This window comes from Phascolarctos cinereus, unplaced genomic scaffold (assembly GCF_003287225.1).
Source record: "Phascolarctos cinereus isolate Bilbo 61053 unplaced genomic scaffold, phaCin_HiC Scaffold_4;HRSCAF=312, whole genome shotgun sequence".
Taxonomy (NCBI): domain Eukaryota; kingdom Metazoa; phylum Chordata; class Mammalia; order Diprotodontia; family Phascolarctidae; genus Phascolarctos; species Phascolarctos cinereus.
The window spans coordinates 96,772,493-96,785,458 of NW_027555847.1; the positions used below are offsets into that span (position 1 = coordinate 96,772,493).

The 12,966-nt window shown below is 37.9% G+C and overlaps 1 protein-coding gene across 1 annotated transcript in view; it reads right to left on the minus strand.

The window, feature by feature from the left end:
• The window catches only part of GRIN3A (glutamate ionotropic receptor NMDA type subunit 3A), a 216,131-nt gene that overhangs the window by 54,737 nt on the left and 148,428 nt on the right, over positions 1–12,966 (minus strand). Inside the window, exon 5 of the mRNA XM_021002197.2 lies at positions 4,538–4,653. Within this exon, the coding sequence (XP_020857856.1) occupies positions 4,538–4,653 (116 nt within the window). The remainder of the gene's footprint in view (positions 1–4,537; positions 4,654–12,966) is intronic.

Genomic DNA, 12,966 nt, shown 5'->3' on the forward strand with positions numbered 1-12,966 from the left:
TGCCACACTGAAAGTGATAAATATTAAATCCCTCCACTCTATTACATCTCAGTTAAATTGCAATTGACCTGGTAAAAATAGACCTCTATCCATTATCATCTGATATTCTAATTTGCTGCAGTTATGCACATAGCCAATGGTGAGACTTTAGTGACATATTCTTGGTTCTCTGAATATCATCATTAAAGAGAATGGAAACTATACATCTGGAATATGGGGGTGGAGAGGGGATACACAAATAAAACTTATTTTGGTTGGTTTATGAGGGAGTTTCATAACAGCAAAATTTTTGCTATAATTAGAAGTAAAAGACCAAAAACACAAGGGTTTAATTTTTATTCTCCATCATTTGCATTTAAAATTTGTCTGTCCTCAAGGACCAGAGGATGGCTTTTCTGCCTGCCAGCTTCTTCTGGCATTCTGAATCACTTTCCTAATTATCATTAGTAGCTAGAAGCTGCCATCAAGACCAGGCTGGCCATATTTTTGTTCGATGAAGCACCAGAGAACCCTGCAATTTGAAAGATGAAGGTATCAGGTTCTTTGGACAATTACAGGATCATGGACTGAGCTGGAAGGGTCCTATGGGCCATCAAGTCTAAATCCTTCATTTTACAGATGAGAACCAGAGAGGTTGAGCAACTTCTTCAAGTCCTCACAGCCAGTACAGGTCTGAGGTGTATTGAAATCCAGGTCTTCCAGACTAAAAGTCAAGTACTCTATCCATGCCATACTATCTATACAATGTTGTTTCTAGGACAAAGGAACAATTTCCAGAACAAGAGCCTGATCACTTCCTTACAAATAAATTGGAACTTCTTTATTAAGGGTGGTAGAAGTATATTCTGCTTCCACTGACTCCACAGGCTAACAATACTGTGTTTACATCTGCTTGGAAAATACCTGTTTCTGAAATAGCCTCTCAGATGACTGGGGTTAACAACATTGTCAGAAAGAAAGATTCGGGGGCAGCTAGGTGGCACAGTGGATAGAGCACTGGCCCTGAAGTCAGGAGGACCTGAGTTCAAATCCGGACTCAGACTAAACACTTGACACTTATAGCTATGTCGCTTAACCCCAATTGCCTAAAAAAAGAAAGAAAGAAAGAAAGAAAAAGCAAAGAAAGAAAGATCCATTTAGTTTGGCAGACTTTCCATGGCATGCCATTTGCAGCCAATGTGAAGAAAGGGCTAAGAATGTATTTTAATTGGCTTAATGCTCAGACTTTTAAAATATCTTTTAAAATATGGATTTTTTTTTTCCTTTTTGAAGATGAAAAGAGAGGTGTGTGAGGGAAGACCTGAGACAATCAGGATAAACTTAGGTGAATTACATAACTTGTTGGCCTTGTTTACTGACCCAAAATATTGATGGCTCATATGGGCATTGAAACAAGCCTGACTTAACAGCACATTGAGTTCTTTGGGTGGAATGCCATATATCATTATTGTTCATCTTCATTATCCTTGCTCCTCCTAGGACATTTATTGCTGCAGTGCTTAACTTTGGGACTTGTATTAATTTATCTCAACAGTTCCTTTTCCAATTCCAGTGACTCTTTATTCCTGGTACATAAGATTCAATTTCACCCAAGACTTCCCACAGTCTCTCAAACATTTAACAGTTTTGATCCCCTCTTCTGCATACTTGCTTAGGAACAAAATGTACTTCTGAGGAGCTTTTAAACAAAACTTGGAGCTGTTGACACTAATTGTCTATTATTTCATTCTGTCAGATAAATCATTTCCCAGGTGATGAAATTTTTGGGGAACATAGAAGCAAGGTTGTATTGATGGGTTAATATCATAACACATTCATAAGACACACATCTATCTATCTATCTATCTATCTATCTATCTATCTATCTATCTATCTATCTATCTATCTACCTATCTATCTATCTGCCTATCTGTCTAATGCAAATCAACATTCAAAATATTACATGTTTTAATGAAAGTACCCCATTCTCCCTTGTGTCTAAGTGAATTCCCGATAGTAATTTTTAGCATTGTTACCTTGTTTTTTGTTTTTTAGATGTTTTAGACTATTAGTTGGCTATTTCGTTAGTTGCAACAGTTACTATAAATCTAGTTTAATGAAATTTTATTAATGAAATTTAATTGATTAATTAAAATTAATAATGAAATAATTATTTGCTGAGTGCCTACTAATTTCTGAATTAGGCATTGTGGGAAATGGAGAAGTAGGAAATGGTATGGCCCTTTCTTTCAAAGTTCGTTGAAACTTCTCAATGAAAATTCCACTGGCTATTGGAGTATAGTGTATTTTAAGCAAAGATCACATTTTTTCATGAGAATAGTAAATCAAAATATTGTAAAAATGGATAGTGGAAGCATATGTACAGTTTTTAATTTTACTCCATGTAACTGGAAAGAGATCTCCCAAATTGGCAGTTGCCTTTTTTTCTTCGTATTTCTTCATTTTTAAAACCAGAAACTAGCTATGTGAGCAATGGCAAGAACTTTCAGGTAACTCTTTAACACTAGAAGTTAGAGGTGAGTTACTAATTTATGTTAACATAAATTTCCACACCAGTGAAATGAAGGACTTTATACCTCCAAAGACAGATAAGATGCTAAATGTTGCTTGACCCTCAAAAATATGCTTTCTTCCTTTTCTTGTGATCAAGTCTTACCTATCTGTGTAACTGATAATAAGAATTTTCTTAGGGGGTTGATATCTATTCTGAACTTCACTTCTTAAGTTTTTATAAGAAGCCAACAATGAAAATAATAGTCTATTCTAACCTTCAGGGTTCCTGTTCAATTCTTACAGTGAGCTGTAAGACCTTCCCATAAGGGATCACAGCATTCTACCACTGGAATGAACCATTGTGCATTTATTCCCTTTAAAAACAACATGATGCCCAGAGATGATGTCAACCACTAGAAACAACGTTTCATGAGCACAGATGGGAATGTAAGCAGAAAACCAGTAGGGAGTTAATTGGAGCTACAATGGCATCTGGTACTGAGCTAGAGCAGGGTGGAACAATCTATATCACCCTTGCCTTCTTAGATGATAGGGTCACTCCCTAGAGCAAAAGACATCTTGGTCTTTCTTAATCAGAGACAGCTCAATCAGATATAAAGCAGGTCATCATGCCTGCCACCCTCAAAACCACCTGATATTATTTACCGTTGCTGCTGATGGCAAAGGAACCATAATTAGCCAATGTGGAGAAGCAAAATTGAATAGCTTTTCCATGTCCCCAGATGCTATGCAAATCTAGAATTTTTTGGGCCACACCAAATAGAAGCTTGATTGTCTAGGTAAACTGCCTTAGCTGCCTTGGGCTCTGATTTTAACTGCTCACTAACTTGTCCCCAGAACTTCCTCTGCCTCTTTCAGTTGTTGGGTACTAGTTTTGGTTTGGAGAGGTTCTGGTTCATGGAGGGGTCATTTTGCCTTAAGAGGTAGGGAACAGATTTATTGCTCTTGGAGGAAGGCAGAATGGAACAGCTTCCACTCTTGCCATGTGCCATCGATCACAAAAATAAAGATTGGGGTCAGCAATCTGTTAATGTGGTCAGGGGAAAGAGAATGCCTAACTTATGAAGGATGTTTTAAGACTCCTTGTACGTTGACAGTTAAGGGGAGGGGGAAAGAATGAGCAGATCTAGAATTTAAAATTTTTGGAGGGAAAAGTTCCACTGTCATTTGTCTCCTCCAGCAGAAGCATCTCTTGACAAAGTAGTCCTACTTCATCTAGTCTAGCCATTAGCCCATAGTCATAAATGCTTGTTGACGCATTGACTATATCTTGATCCCAAATCTGTCTTTCTAATGCTGCTGGCATGGTGTATAAGTCCTGGTAGATTGTAAACTCTTTGAGGACAAGGACTATGTCTAGGCCAGGAAGGAGGTGATAACCAGAACTAAACTGGCAGCAAAAAAATACTTGCCAATGGTCAGGAGGTAATAAAACTCTCCTTAGGGATACTGAAAGAGAGGATTAACTATACAGCAATCTCAGAGAGTTAATTTCAAAATGGTTAGTCCATTTAAGTTCATTTACTAGCAATGTGCAGGTAGAAAAATCATCAGACTGAGAGTATGAAGATTTGAATTATAATCCAAGCTTTTGCACTGATTCTGGGTGACCTTGGGCAAATAATTTAACTTTACTAGTTTCCTCTTCTAAAAAAATGAGAGATGATATTGAAGGTCCCATCTACCTCTTAAACTCCATGATTATAGTTTTACAGACTTGGATTGATCACAAGATCTGACCATTAAAGAAATCAAATCAAAATGAAGTAAAATGACTTCTTTAATTAATTAATTTTATCCTCTCCACCCACTTTTTTCTGGATGGATGGAATGAGCAAATGGTACCCCAAAACAGTGCCCAGCTCTAGTAGCTTCTGAGATAGGTAGTTGAGGACAATAAACTGAAAACAAGAAAAGATGGATGGTTCTTTGCATCAGTGCTGATGTCTGCATTGGTGACTTGTAAGGTTGGCAAGCCCAACATATTCTAAATAAAAGCAAAACAACATCAACTGATTTATACCTTCAATGGCAAATGGTTTCCCCACTGTGAGCAGTTTGCAGTCAGCGTCAATGGACACTTCATAGTCAAGGAGTGCTTTGTCCATGATGAAGGCGTCCAGCTTCTCTGGATCATTCCTAGGGTTAAAACCAAAAGAAGACCCCCCCCCCCCACAAGAGTCATTAATAATCAGGGAGTTATGTACAGAGCAGAAAGCAGCAGAGGAACTTGGGGTGAATCAGGCTAGCTAGTGGTGAAGTTATCTCTTTTTTGCATCTCACTGCACTGAAGACTATAGATCAAGGCCAGTAAATTCAGTGGGGATGAGGCTTAAATTCCCCTTGCTCCAGGCTGGCATGAGGCACTTCTTTCCATAGGCTCAGGCAAAGAGAAGGTCAGAACTGCCTTGACCTTCTCTAACATGGTTCTTGATGGGGTTCAGATCTGGTGGTTTACGAATGGAGACCTCATAAATCTGTACGTTGAAATGGCGATCCTTATTGGGCATAAGCTTTATTGAAGACTTTGTAGGTCAGGTTGCCATTCCCTGGGATGGTTAATGAGCAAGGGAGGATAAATAAAATAGTAGATCCTCTAGGGCAGATGGCAGCAAATGATTCATTATGACAAGTATTACAGTGTAGCAGAAAGAGTACTGGAAGGGGAGTTAGAACTGGATTTGAGTCCTAACTCTTTCCTTTATGGACTTCGTGACTATGGGTAAGCAGCTTCAGTGTTTTAATCTGCACAAGGAGGAAATATAGTTTCCCTGTATTAAATGGTAGCTATTATTACTCACAGGGTTTGTTGTGAGGATCAGATGACATGATGCAAGTAAAGTGTATTATAATTGCAAAGCACTATGTAAATGTGTTATTATTATTAATGATGCTTTTAGGCCAGTAGGATTGACTCAGCCAATTCAACAAATGCTGAATATATACCTTCTATGTAGGATAGGGAGATGAAAATGACATTTCATGTGCTCTAGGAGCTACCAGGGTGATATTTTATGTACACAAATAGGTATAATGCAATATAGAATATGATAAGGACAAAGGAGAGATACAGACAAACCTCTAGGAATATTTGAGGTGGGAGAGATTGTTTTCAGTTAGGAACAGGAGGAGGGAGAAGGTCTTATGGAAGAGCTTATGGAAGGAAGAGAAGGAATTCAACAGGTAGAGGTGAGGAATGAGTACATTTTCCGTCATGAAGAACAGCCTGTTTGGATGCTGGGAGGTGGGAGATGGTAGAAGAAGAATAGGAATGCAACATAGAGTGCAAAATGAGGAACAATGTGAAATAAGAATGGAAGGCCCTAAGTACCGGGATAAAGAGTTTGAATTTTATGTTATAGAGCAGAGGTGTAAAACATGGTTCTGCAACACTTCCTGAGTATGAGCAACCATATTAAATATTTAACAAAATGAATAAAAATGCATGCATATATACATATATAAAACATTACATTTTAAAACTAAGTCAGTATGTGGCCAGCAGTAATCTTTATGGATGGATTAGTAGCCTCCATCTCTATTTGAGTTTGGTACCACTGTTACAGAGAATAGGGGATGGTGGTTTTAATAGTAAATGCAGGTTATTTGATGGTATTTAGTAGCTGAATGAAACTCTAGAGTAATTGTTTACTTCCAACACTCAAGAAGGGTTAGGTAATGATAATGATGACCATGATGATGATGATGATGATGATAATTATAGTGATAACTCACATTTGTATGGTACTTTACATTGTATATGGTTTTGTTTTCTTCCTTACAATGAGCCTTTAAATATTATTTATAGGAGAGTAAATTGATACATAGAGAGATTAAGTGACTTGGCCAAGGATTCACAGCTAAGGGGCAGAGCTGGGATTCAAACTTGGGAATCTTGAGTCTAGGACTACTATTCTTTGAACAATTCATTTAAGCAAGCCTTTATTAAGTGCCTACTATGTACAAGGCACTGTACTATGTCCTAGGGATACAAAGATAAAATTAAAAACAGTCTCTGCCCACAGGGAGATTACATTCTTCTGAAGGGGAAAAACATGTAAAGAAATAAGTAAATATAAGGCAGTTTGACAGAGAACACTTACAACTAGGAGGATCAGGAAAGGCTTTCTATTGGAAGTAACATATGAGCTGATCATTGAAGAAAGTCAAGAATTTTAAGAGGCAGATGTGAAGATGGAGTGTAGTCTAGGTATAGGGACAAGTTGTACAAAGACATGGAAATGGGAGATGGAATGCTGAGTTTAGAAAACAACAACATTTCAGCTGGAAGGGAGCTCATGTAAAGAGGAGTAATGTGAAACAAGTCTGGAAAGGTCAGCCGTATCTGCACTGTGAAGGGCTATAAATGGAAAATAGAAGTGGTTGTATTTTGTTCTACATGCAGCAGGGAGCCACTGAGGCTTTTTGAGAAGGGGAGTGATATGGTCAGATTTGTGCTTTAGGAATATCAATTTGGTCACTGTGTAGAGACTGGATGAGGGAAGGGGAAGGAAACCAACTAGGAGGCTATTACTGTAGTCTAGGTAAGATATAATGATGGCATCAACTTGGGCGAAGGGAAAGAGAAGGGAAAAGGAAAGGAAGAGAAGAGAAAGAGTGAAAAGGAAAAGAAATGGGAAGGGGGAAGGGAAGAGAAAGGGAGGGGGGAAAAGGGAAGAAAAAAGTGGAGGGGAGAGAAGTGGGCAGGAAGGGGAAAAGCACAGTTTCCAATGGCTTGGGAACAGCCATATTGCCATACAGTTCCAGGGTCACTCATAGAGTCTAAAAGAGGGCACTACTACATTCACTTTCCTATGGTCCCTCTTGTTGGCTAGAATGTGCCTGTTGGAGCTGGTCATAGTTGTCTTAGGGAAGAGCATTTTCAAGACATTCCTGGATGGGATCAGAAGGAGCAGGCTGACCTTCAAGTATATAATTATTCATGGAATATAAGCATGCACGTATTTATTTCAACATGGCAGCTTTTCCCAGCAATCTTCTCTGGGAAAACTTTATTTACTGGACAAGGCATTTCTTTAGTGTTCCTAAGCTCCCCTTTCTCCCTGTTTTCTATCCTTGGTCCCTTCTACCCTTTATATGTAAAGGGTACACAGTGTCCTCATGCTTTCTCTCTCATCCCCACAGCAGAACTTGATCTTAGGGAAGGATTTGATAAACTCCAAATATGTTGTATCTCCCAAGGAGTATTTGTATCTTTTGTATTTGGCTTGATTCAAAAGAATGACTCTCTAAGTGCATGAAATTTCAGACATGACCAAGATTTTTTTTTGGTGAGGTGTCAAGAGAGCCTTCATGGTGTTTGAAGTCATACCATAGAATTGTCTACCTATTCTGCCCTAGTAATTTGTCTTGGACTAGAAAGACTTCTTTAGGACCACAGGCATGGAAGAAGACTGCATAAATATCTATATAATATAGAAGCAGCATGGTATAATCAGAATAACACTGGATTTTGAGTCAGAACTTGGCTTCAAATTCTCCCTCTCTCAGTTGTTGTTTGTGTGCCCTGGGCATTTAACCTGTCTAGGCCTCAGTTTCCTCATCTACAAAATAAGGGAGTTGAACTAGATGGCCATTGAAGTCCCATCCAACCCTAAATCTGTGATCCTATAATCCTATCCACTTTTCTGTTTGGCTATTTTAAAAACCAAGACTCTTTGAAGGTAAGGGAAAGGTCTCCAGAATACAGCTCACTTTGACTCCAATTCAGATAGAAGCCAGAGTTTATTGCAGCTTGGAGCAGAAATGATGCTTTTAAAAATAGGTATTTCCAGCTGCAGCTCATCTCCTGTGGGGTTATTGCTTTGAAACATAATAGAATCCTTGCAATAGAGTGATGTTTTAGCAGAACAACTTTACTCATACCAGAGGGTACTTGGAGCCTGAGAAGCATGCTTCACAAAACACAGAACTAATTTAGGCTTGTACTCTAGCAAACAACAAGAAACCAGTTACCATCACTCACTAACATATTTGGGTTAAAACATTTTAAAAATCTAGTGGTTTAATGCAATTTTGGGAACTGGTAAATCAAGAGCTCTGAGCTTACCATTCTCCAAAAAACCACCAAATCCCCAGGCTTTACTTCCCTTTCTGTAACGTGGAAAGAATTCTAAAATTTCTCTCCCTCTTCCACTTGACAAAATATTGTAAGAAACAATAGACGCTACTCTTCTTCTGTGGGATGGCAGAATATTCCTATGTAACTCAAGTCTAAGGGTTCAGCCACTGGAAAAGGCACTGGACTGGCAGACAAGAGCTGGGCTTTTTCAATGACTTGGTGTTCTTCTTGTATAAAATGAAGAGCTTGATATTTAAGATGCCTTCTAGGATTGACCTTTCATGATTCTTGCACTAGCCCTTTCTGTCCATGGAGCTGCTAATTAGCTGTGCTTTGAGGACCACTAAAACCTCTCCATTATGTGAGATGAACTGAAAGCTACTTCTTCCTCCAAGTATTTCAATACCCTTCTGGCTTTCCATAGCACCCTACACTCTGGCCTGAGAAATTGTTTCTTTGGGTTACAGTGTTCTATGTCCAAGAATCCCATGTAAACAATGCAAATACCTCAGGAAAAGGTAACACAAACATTATTAGACATAAAGACCATAAAAAGGATAAGTTTATGAAAAAAAAAAAACCCAACTAATTATTACCTTAGGAAATGGAGATCTAGCCCCTTAAGGAATTGAAAACAGGATAGGCAAGTTTGGAAAGGGAGTGGAGTAGAAAGAAAGTATATGTCTTAGAATATGGAATGCTTCTTACAGAAGTGAAGCGACAATGAGATATTTTCTTGATCCCCCAGGAAGATACTGAAATATCAAAGAGGTAAGAGAGGAGTAGAAGACATTTGAAATCTGAATAGCAGAGAGAAGAAAAGACAATGGAAAAGTTGGAAAGTGGCTAGAAGAGTTCTATTCTATATATAACCTAATAGACAACAGCTTAGGGCAACTTCCATTTATAATAAATATTTTAGTACCAATCAGCTACCTACAGATCAAATACAGTTGAGAAATTAAGAGTAAGAAAAAATGGGGAAATCCCATAATAAGGTTGGCAAGTTTTCATAAAGCCTCACTTAGGAACCATAGTGCAATTAACTGTGTGACAAATAGACAGTTTCCTGAGGTGATTTGTCACTTGGGTTAACCATAAGAATTAGCAGCAAAAAAATAACGGAGGACTGAGGGTCTAAGTTCTAACAGGTATGAAGTGCAAGGGTAATTTGCAAATGACTTGAAGAGAGTGTACTATGTGAAAAGTAGCTTCCTTCTATAAAATTTAGGCTGCCCTTACTACTGGAGAAGAAAGTGAAGGGGCTAGAGGAATATCTTTCTTTTCTGGACCTTGGAAGAATAAAATATTACTCTCAAGAACAGCAGAAGTGATTCAATAGGAAAACAAAGATGAAAAGAAGGAAACAGAGGAGATCTATGACAGGTGGTTTAAAGGATGGAACAATGAGACCCAGGAGAAGAAAGGGAAAGAGGACTATTAAGCTTTTGAACAGTGTGATAGATTTAAGACTCCTCTCTTAAAGTAGGGACTCTTAACTTGGGGTGTGTGAATTTGTTTTTCAAAAAATATTTTGGTAACTGTATTTCAGAATAATCATTTCCTTTCTAATACTATGTATTTTATTTTACACTTTTAAAAACATTATTCTGAGAAGGGGTCCATAATCTTCACTGTCAAAGGGGGCAATGACAAAAAAGAACATTAAGAACCCTTGCCTTAGAGTATAGAACTCAACTCTCTGAAGAAGAAGCAGTTTCTTATACTCTGAGGACTGATGGCATAGAGTGGTCAGGAAAGGAAAAGGCAAGTAATGCTGGTTTGTAAGTACTCACTGAGGGGGTACCAAGGGACATATGCCAACTTTACATAGAAAATAAATATGCATGTTCTTTTTCTTTGGTGTGCCAATGGGATAAAATGGAGATGCATCAAACCTGACAAATTAGTACTGTCTACTGTTGATTCACATGGTGAAAATGATACTTGCAGAGTGAAGCTAGAGAACACTTCTAGTGTTTGTGAAATCCTGGTGAAGAAATGGAAGACCTCAGGGGTACTTGTGATGCTGTCATCACTGCTGCTAATTGAAAGTAGAGGTTTCAGAAGAAAAAGACAAATTTAGAGTATGAATAGGTGGTCAAGATGGTTTCTGAGAATGGGATTTAGATGTTTGGATCACAACTTAAGATATACAAATTTATGTCTATCTGTCTGTCTGTCAAATCTATCTATCTCTTTGTCATTATGGCCTCTTAGCCAGGGATGGAGTCCACATAAAAAACTGGTAAAATATATTTGTTTAGAGACTTATGAGTCTGGTCAAGAGTACTTAATAATGAAGTGCCCGCAAACATTTGCCAAACCAGATTACCATAGAGCAATAGGTAAAACATATGAAGGAGAATATTAATGCAGACATGTAGTAACTTCCAGGAAACATTATCCAACTAGACAGCAGGCAACAAAAGCCATAGCTTGAGATTTCTATGTACAAATGTACAGTGCATGGGTAATAAAAACTGTGAACTACAGATCTTAACACAAGGATGTGAATTAAGTATCATAAGTATGGCTGGGAAATTATGTGATGTTACTCATGACTGCAAGTATGTATTTTATTCAAAAAGAAGAGAATAGAGTGTTGTAAAGTTAAGAGAATAAATTGATAAGAACAATTCAGTTATCAGGAGAGGGAGATATGATATAGAACATTTTAATTAGGACATTTTTATTTATGATTCTTATCAAAGTCAGTATCAGATTTACAAATGACACAAAGACAAAATGTATCAGATTTGCAAATGGTACAAAGTTTGGAGAGAGTTATAATTTTGAGTAATAGTATAGGGATCTAAAAAAACTAGACAACCTAGAATGATTGACAAAATCTAATATGGTGAATTTTATTAGGAGGTAACATAAAGCCCTATACTTGCTCAAATAATCAATTGCCGAAATAATATATGGGTAATTTATGGCTAGAGAGCAGGTTTTATAAAAAACTATTTGGGGGTTTTAGAGGAATGTAAGCTCAATGTAAGTCAATATTATGATGTACAAACCAAAGAAGCTAGTGTAATTTTAGCCCACATTAATAGAAGTATAGTGTCATGGATGAGATAAGTGATAGTTCCACTGTATTCTACTCCATTAAGACATCATCTGGAGTGTTGTGTTTAGCTCTGGGTACCACATTTTAGGAAGTACATTGGCAAGGAGGGTAAGCAGGATGATGAGAGCATTAGAGATCATGCCATAGAAGTATAATTTGAAGGTACTGAGAAGCTGAGAAAGAGAAGACTTGTGGGAACATGTTATCTGTCTTCAGGTATTTGAAAGGCTGTTACATGGAAGAATAATTAAACTTGTTCTGCTTAGCCACAAAGGACAGAACAAGAAGCAGTGGTGCCATCTGGAGAGGCAGACTTTGGCTCAATAGGGTGGAAAACCTCCTCATAATTTGAACTATCTACCAGTGACATAGGTTGTCTCAAGAGGTAGTCAATTCCCCATCACTGGAGATTTTTGAGCAGTGGTTGGGTGACTAATTCTTGAGGATATTGGAAAGGTGATACCTGGTCAGGAACAGATTGGAGTACATGACTTCTGAGGTTTTTTCCAACTCAGAGACTGAGTGATTCTTTGAAGCAAAGGATAGTGTGAAGACATTGATTGTGGAGCCGGGAGCTGAGGATTTATAGGGATTACATCAAATGTAACGAAGGGAGGCCTAGAAAGAATTTTGAATTTTTTGACAATTGACTTCCCCTAATCTCCAACTTTGCATACTTCCAGCCTTACATATATAGTTTTGGGATGGGGAAATAAGGACACTAGGGTAAAATCTCTCTTCTACTGAATGGGGAGGAGAGATCTCACTCTGTATATGGGTGCTCTAGCTTTGTGTGTGGATGTGCAAATCACTACAGGTAGGAAGCCATCCTAGGTTTATCCGATGGGTGTATCCTATCTTTGTGGGCGTATATATGTGTCCTAACTTTGTGTTGGTATGTACTGGGGTTGTGGGGATAGACATCTTAGCTCTCATCTTAAGCTTTCAGATCACTGAGATCTTTTTCAGATGAACTGCTTACCTAGCTACAAAACTTCCATTTTGTACCATTTTGGAAGTTGTGTTTTGAACCCAAATGTGAGATCCTGTATTTATCCCTATTGGATTTTATTTTAGATCAGTATTCTGGTCTGATGAGATCTTCTTAGATATTTATCCTATCACCCAGTACATTCACTATAACTTCCAATTTGCAATCATTTGTAAATTTGGTAAGCGTGCTATCTATTAATAAAAATATTAATCGGAAAAAGGCTAAAAATTATTAGAGGGCACTGCACTGAGGTGATATCAATCTATTAATAACTACTCTATGGGTGTGGTCATTTGACCA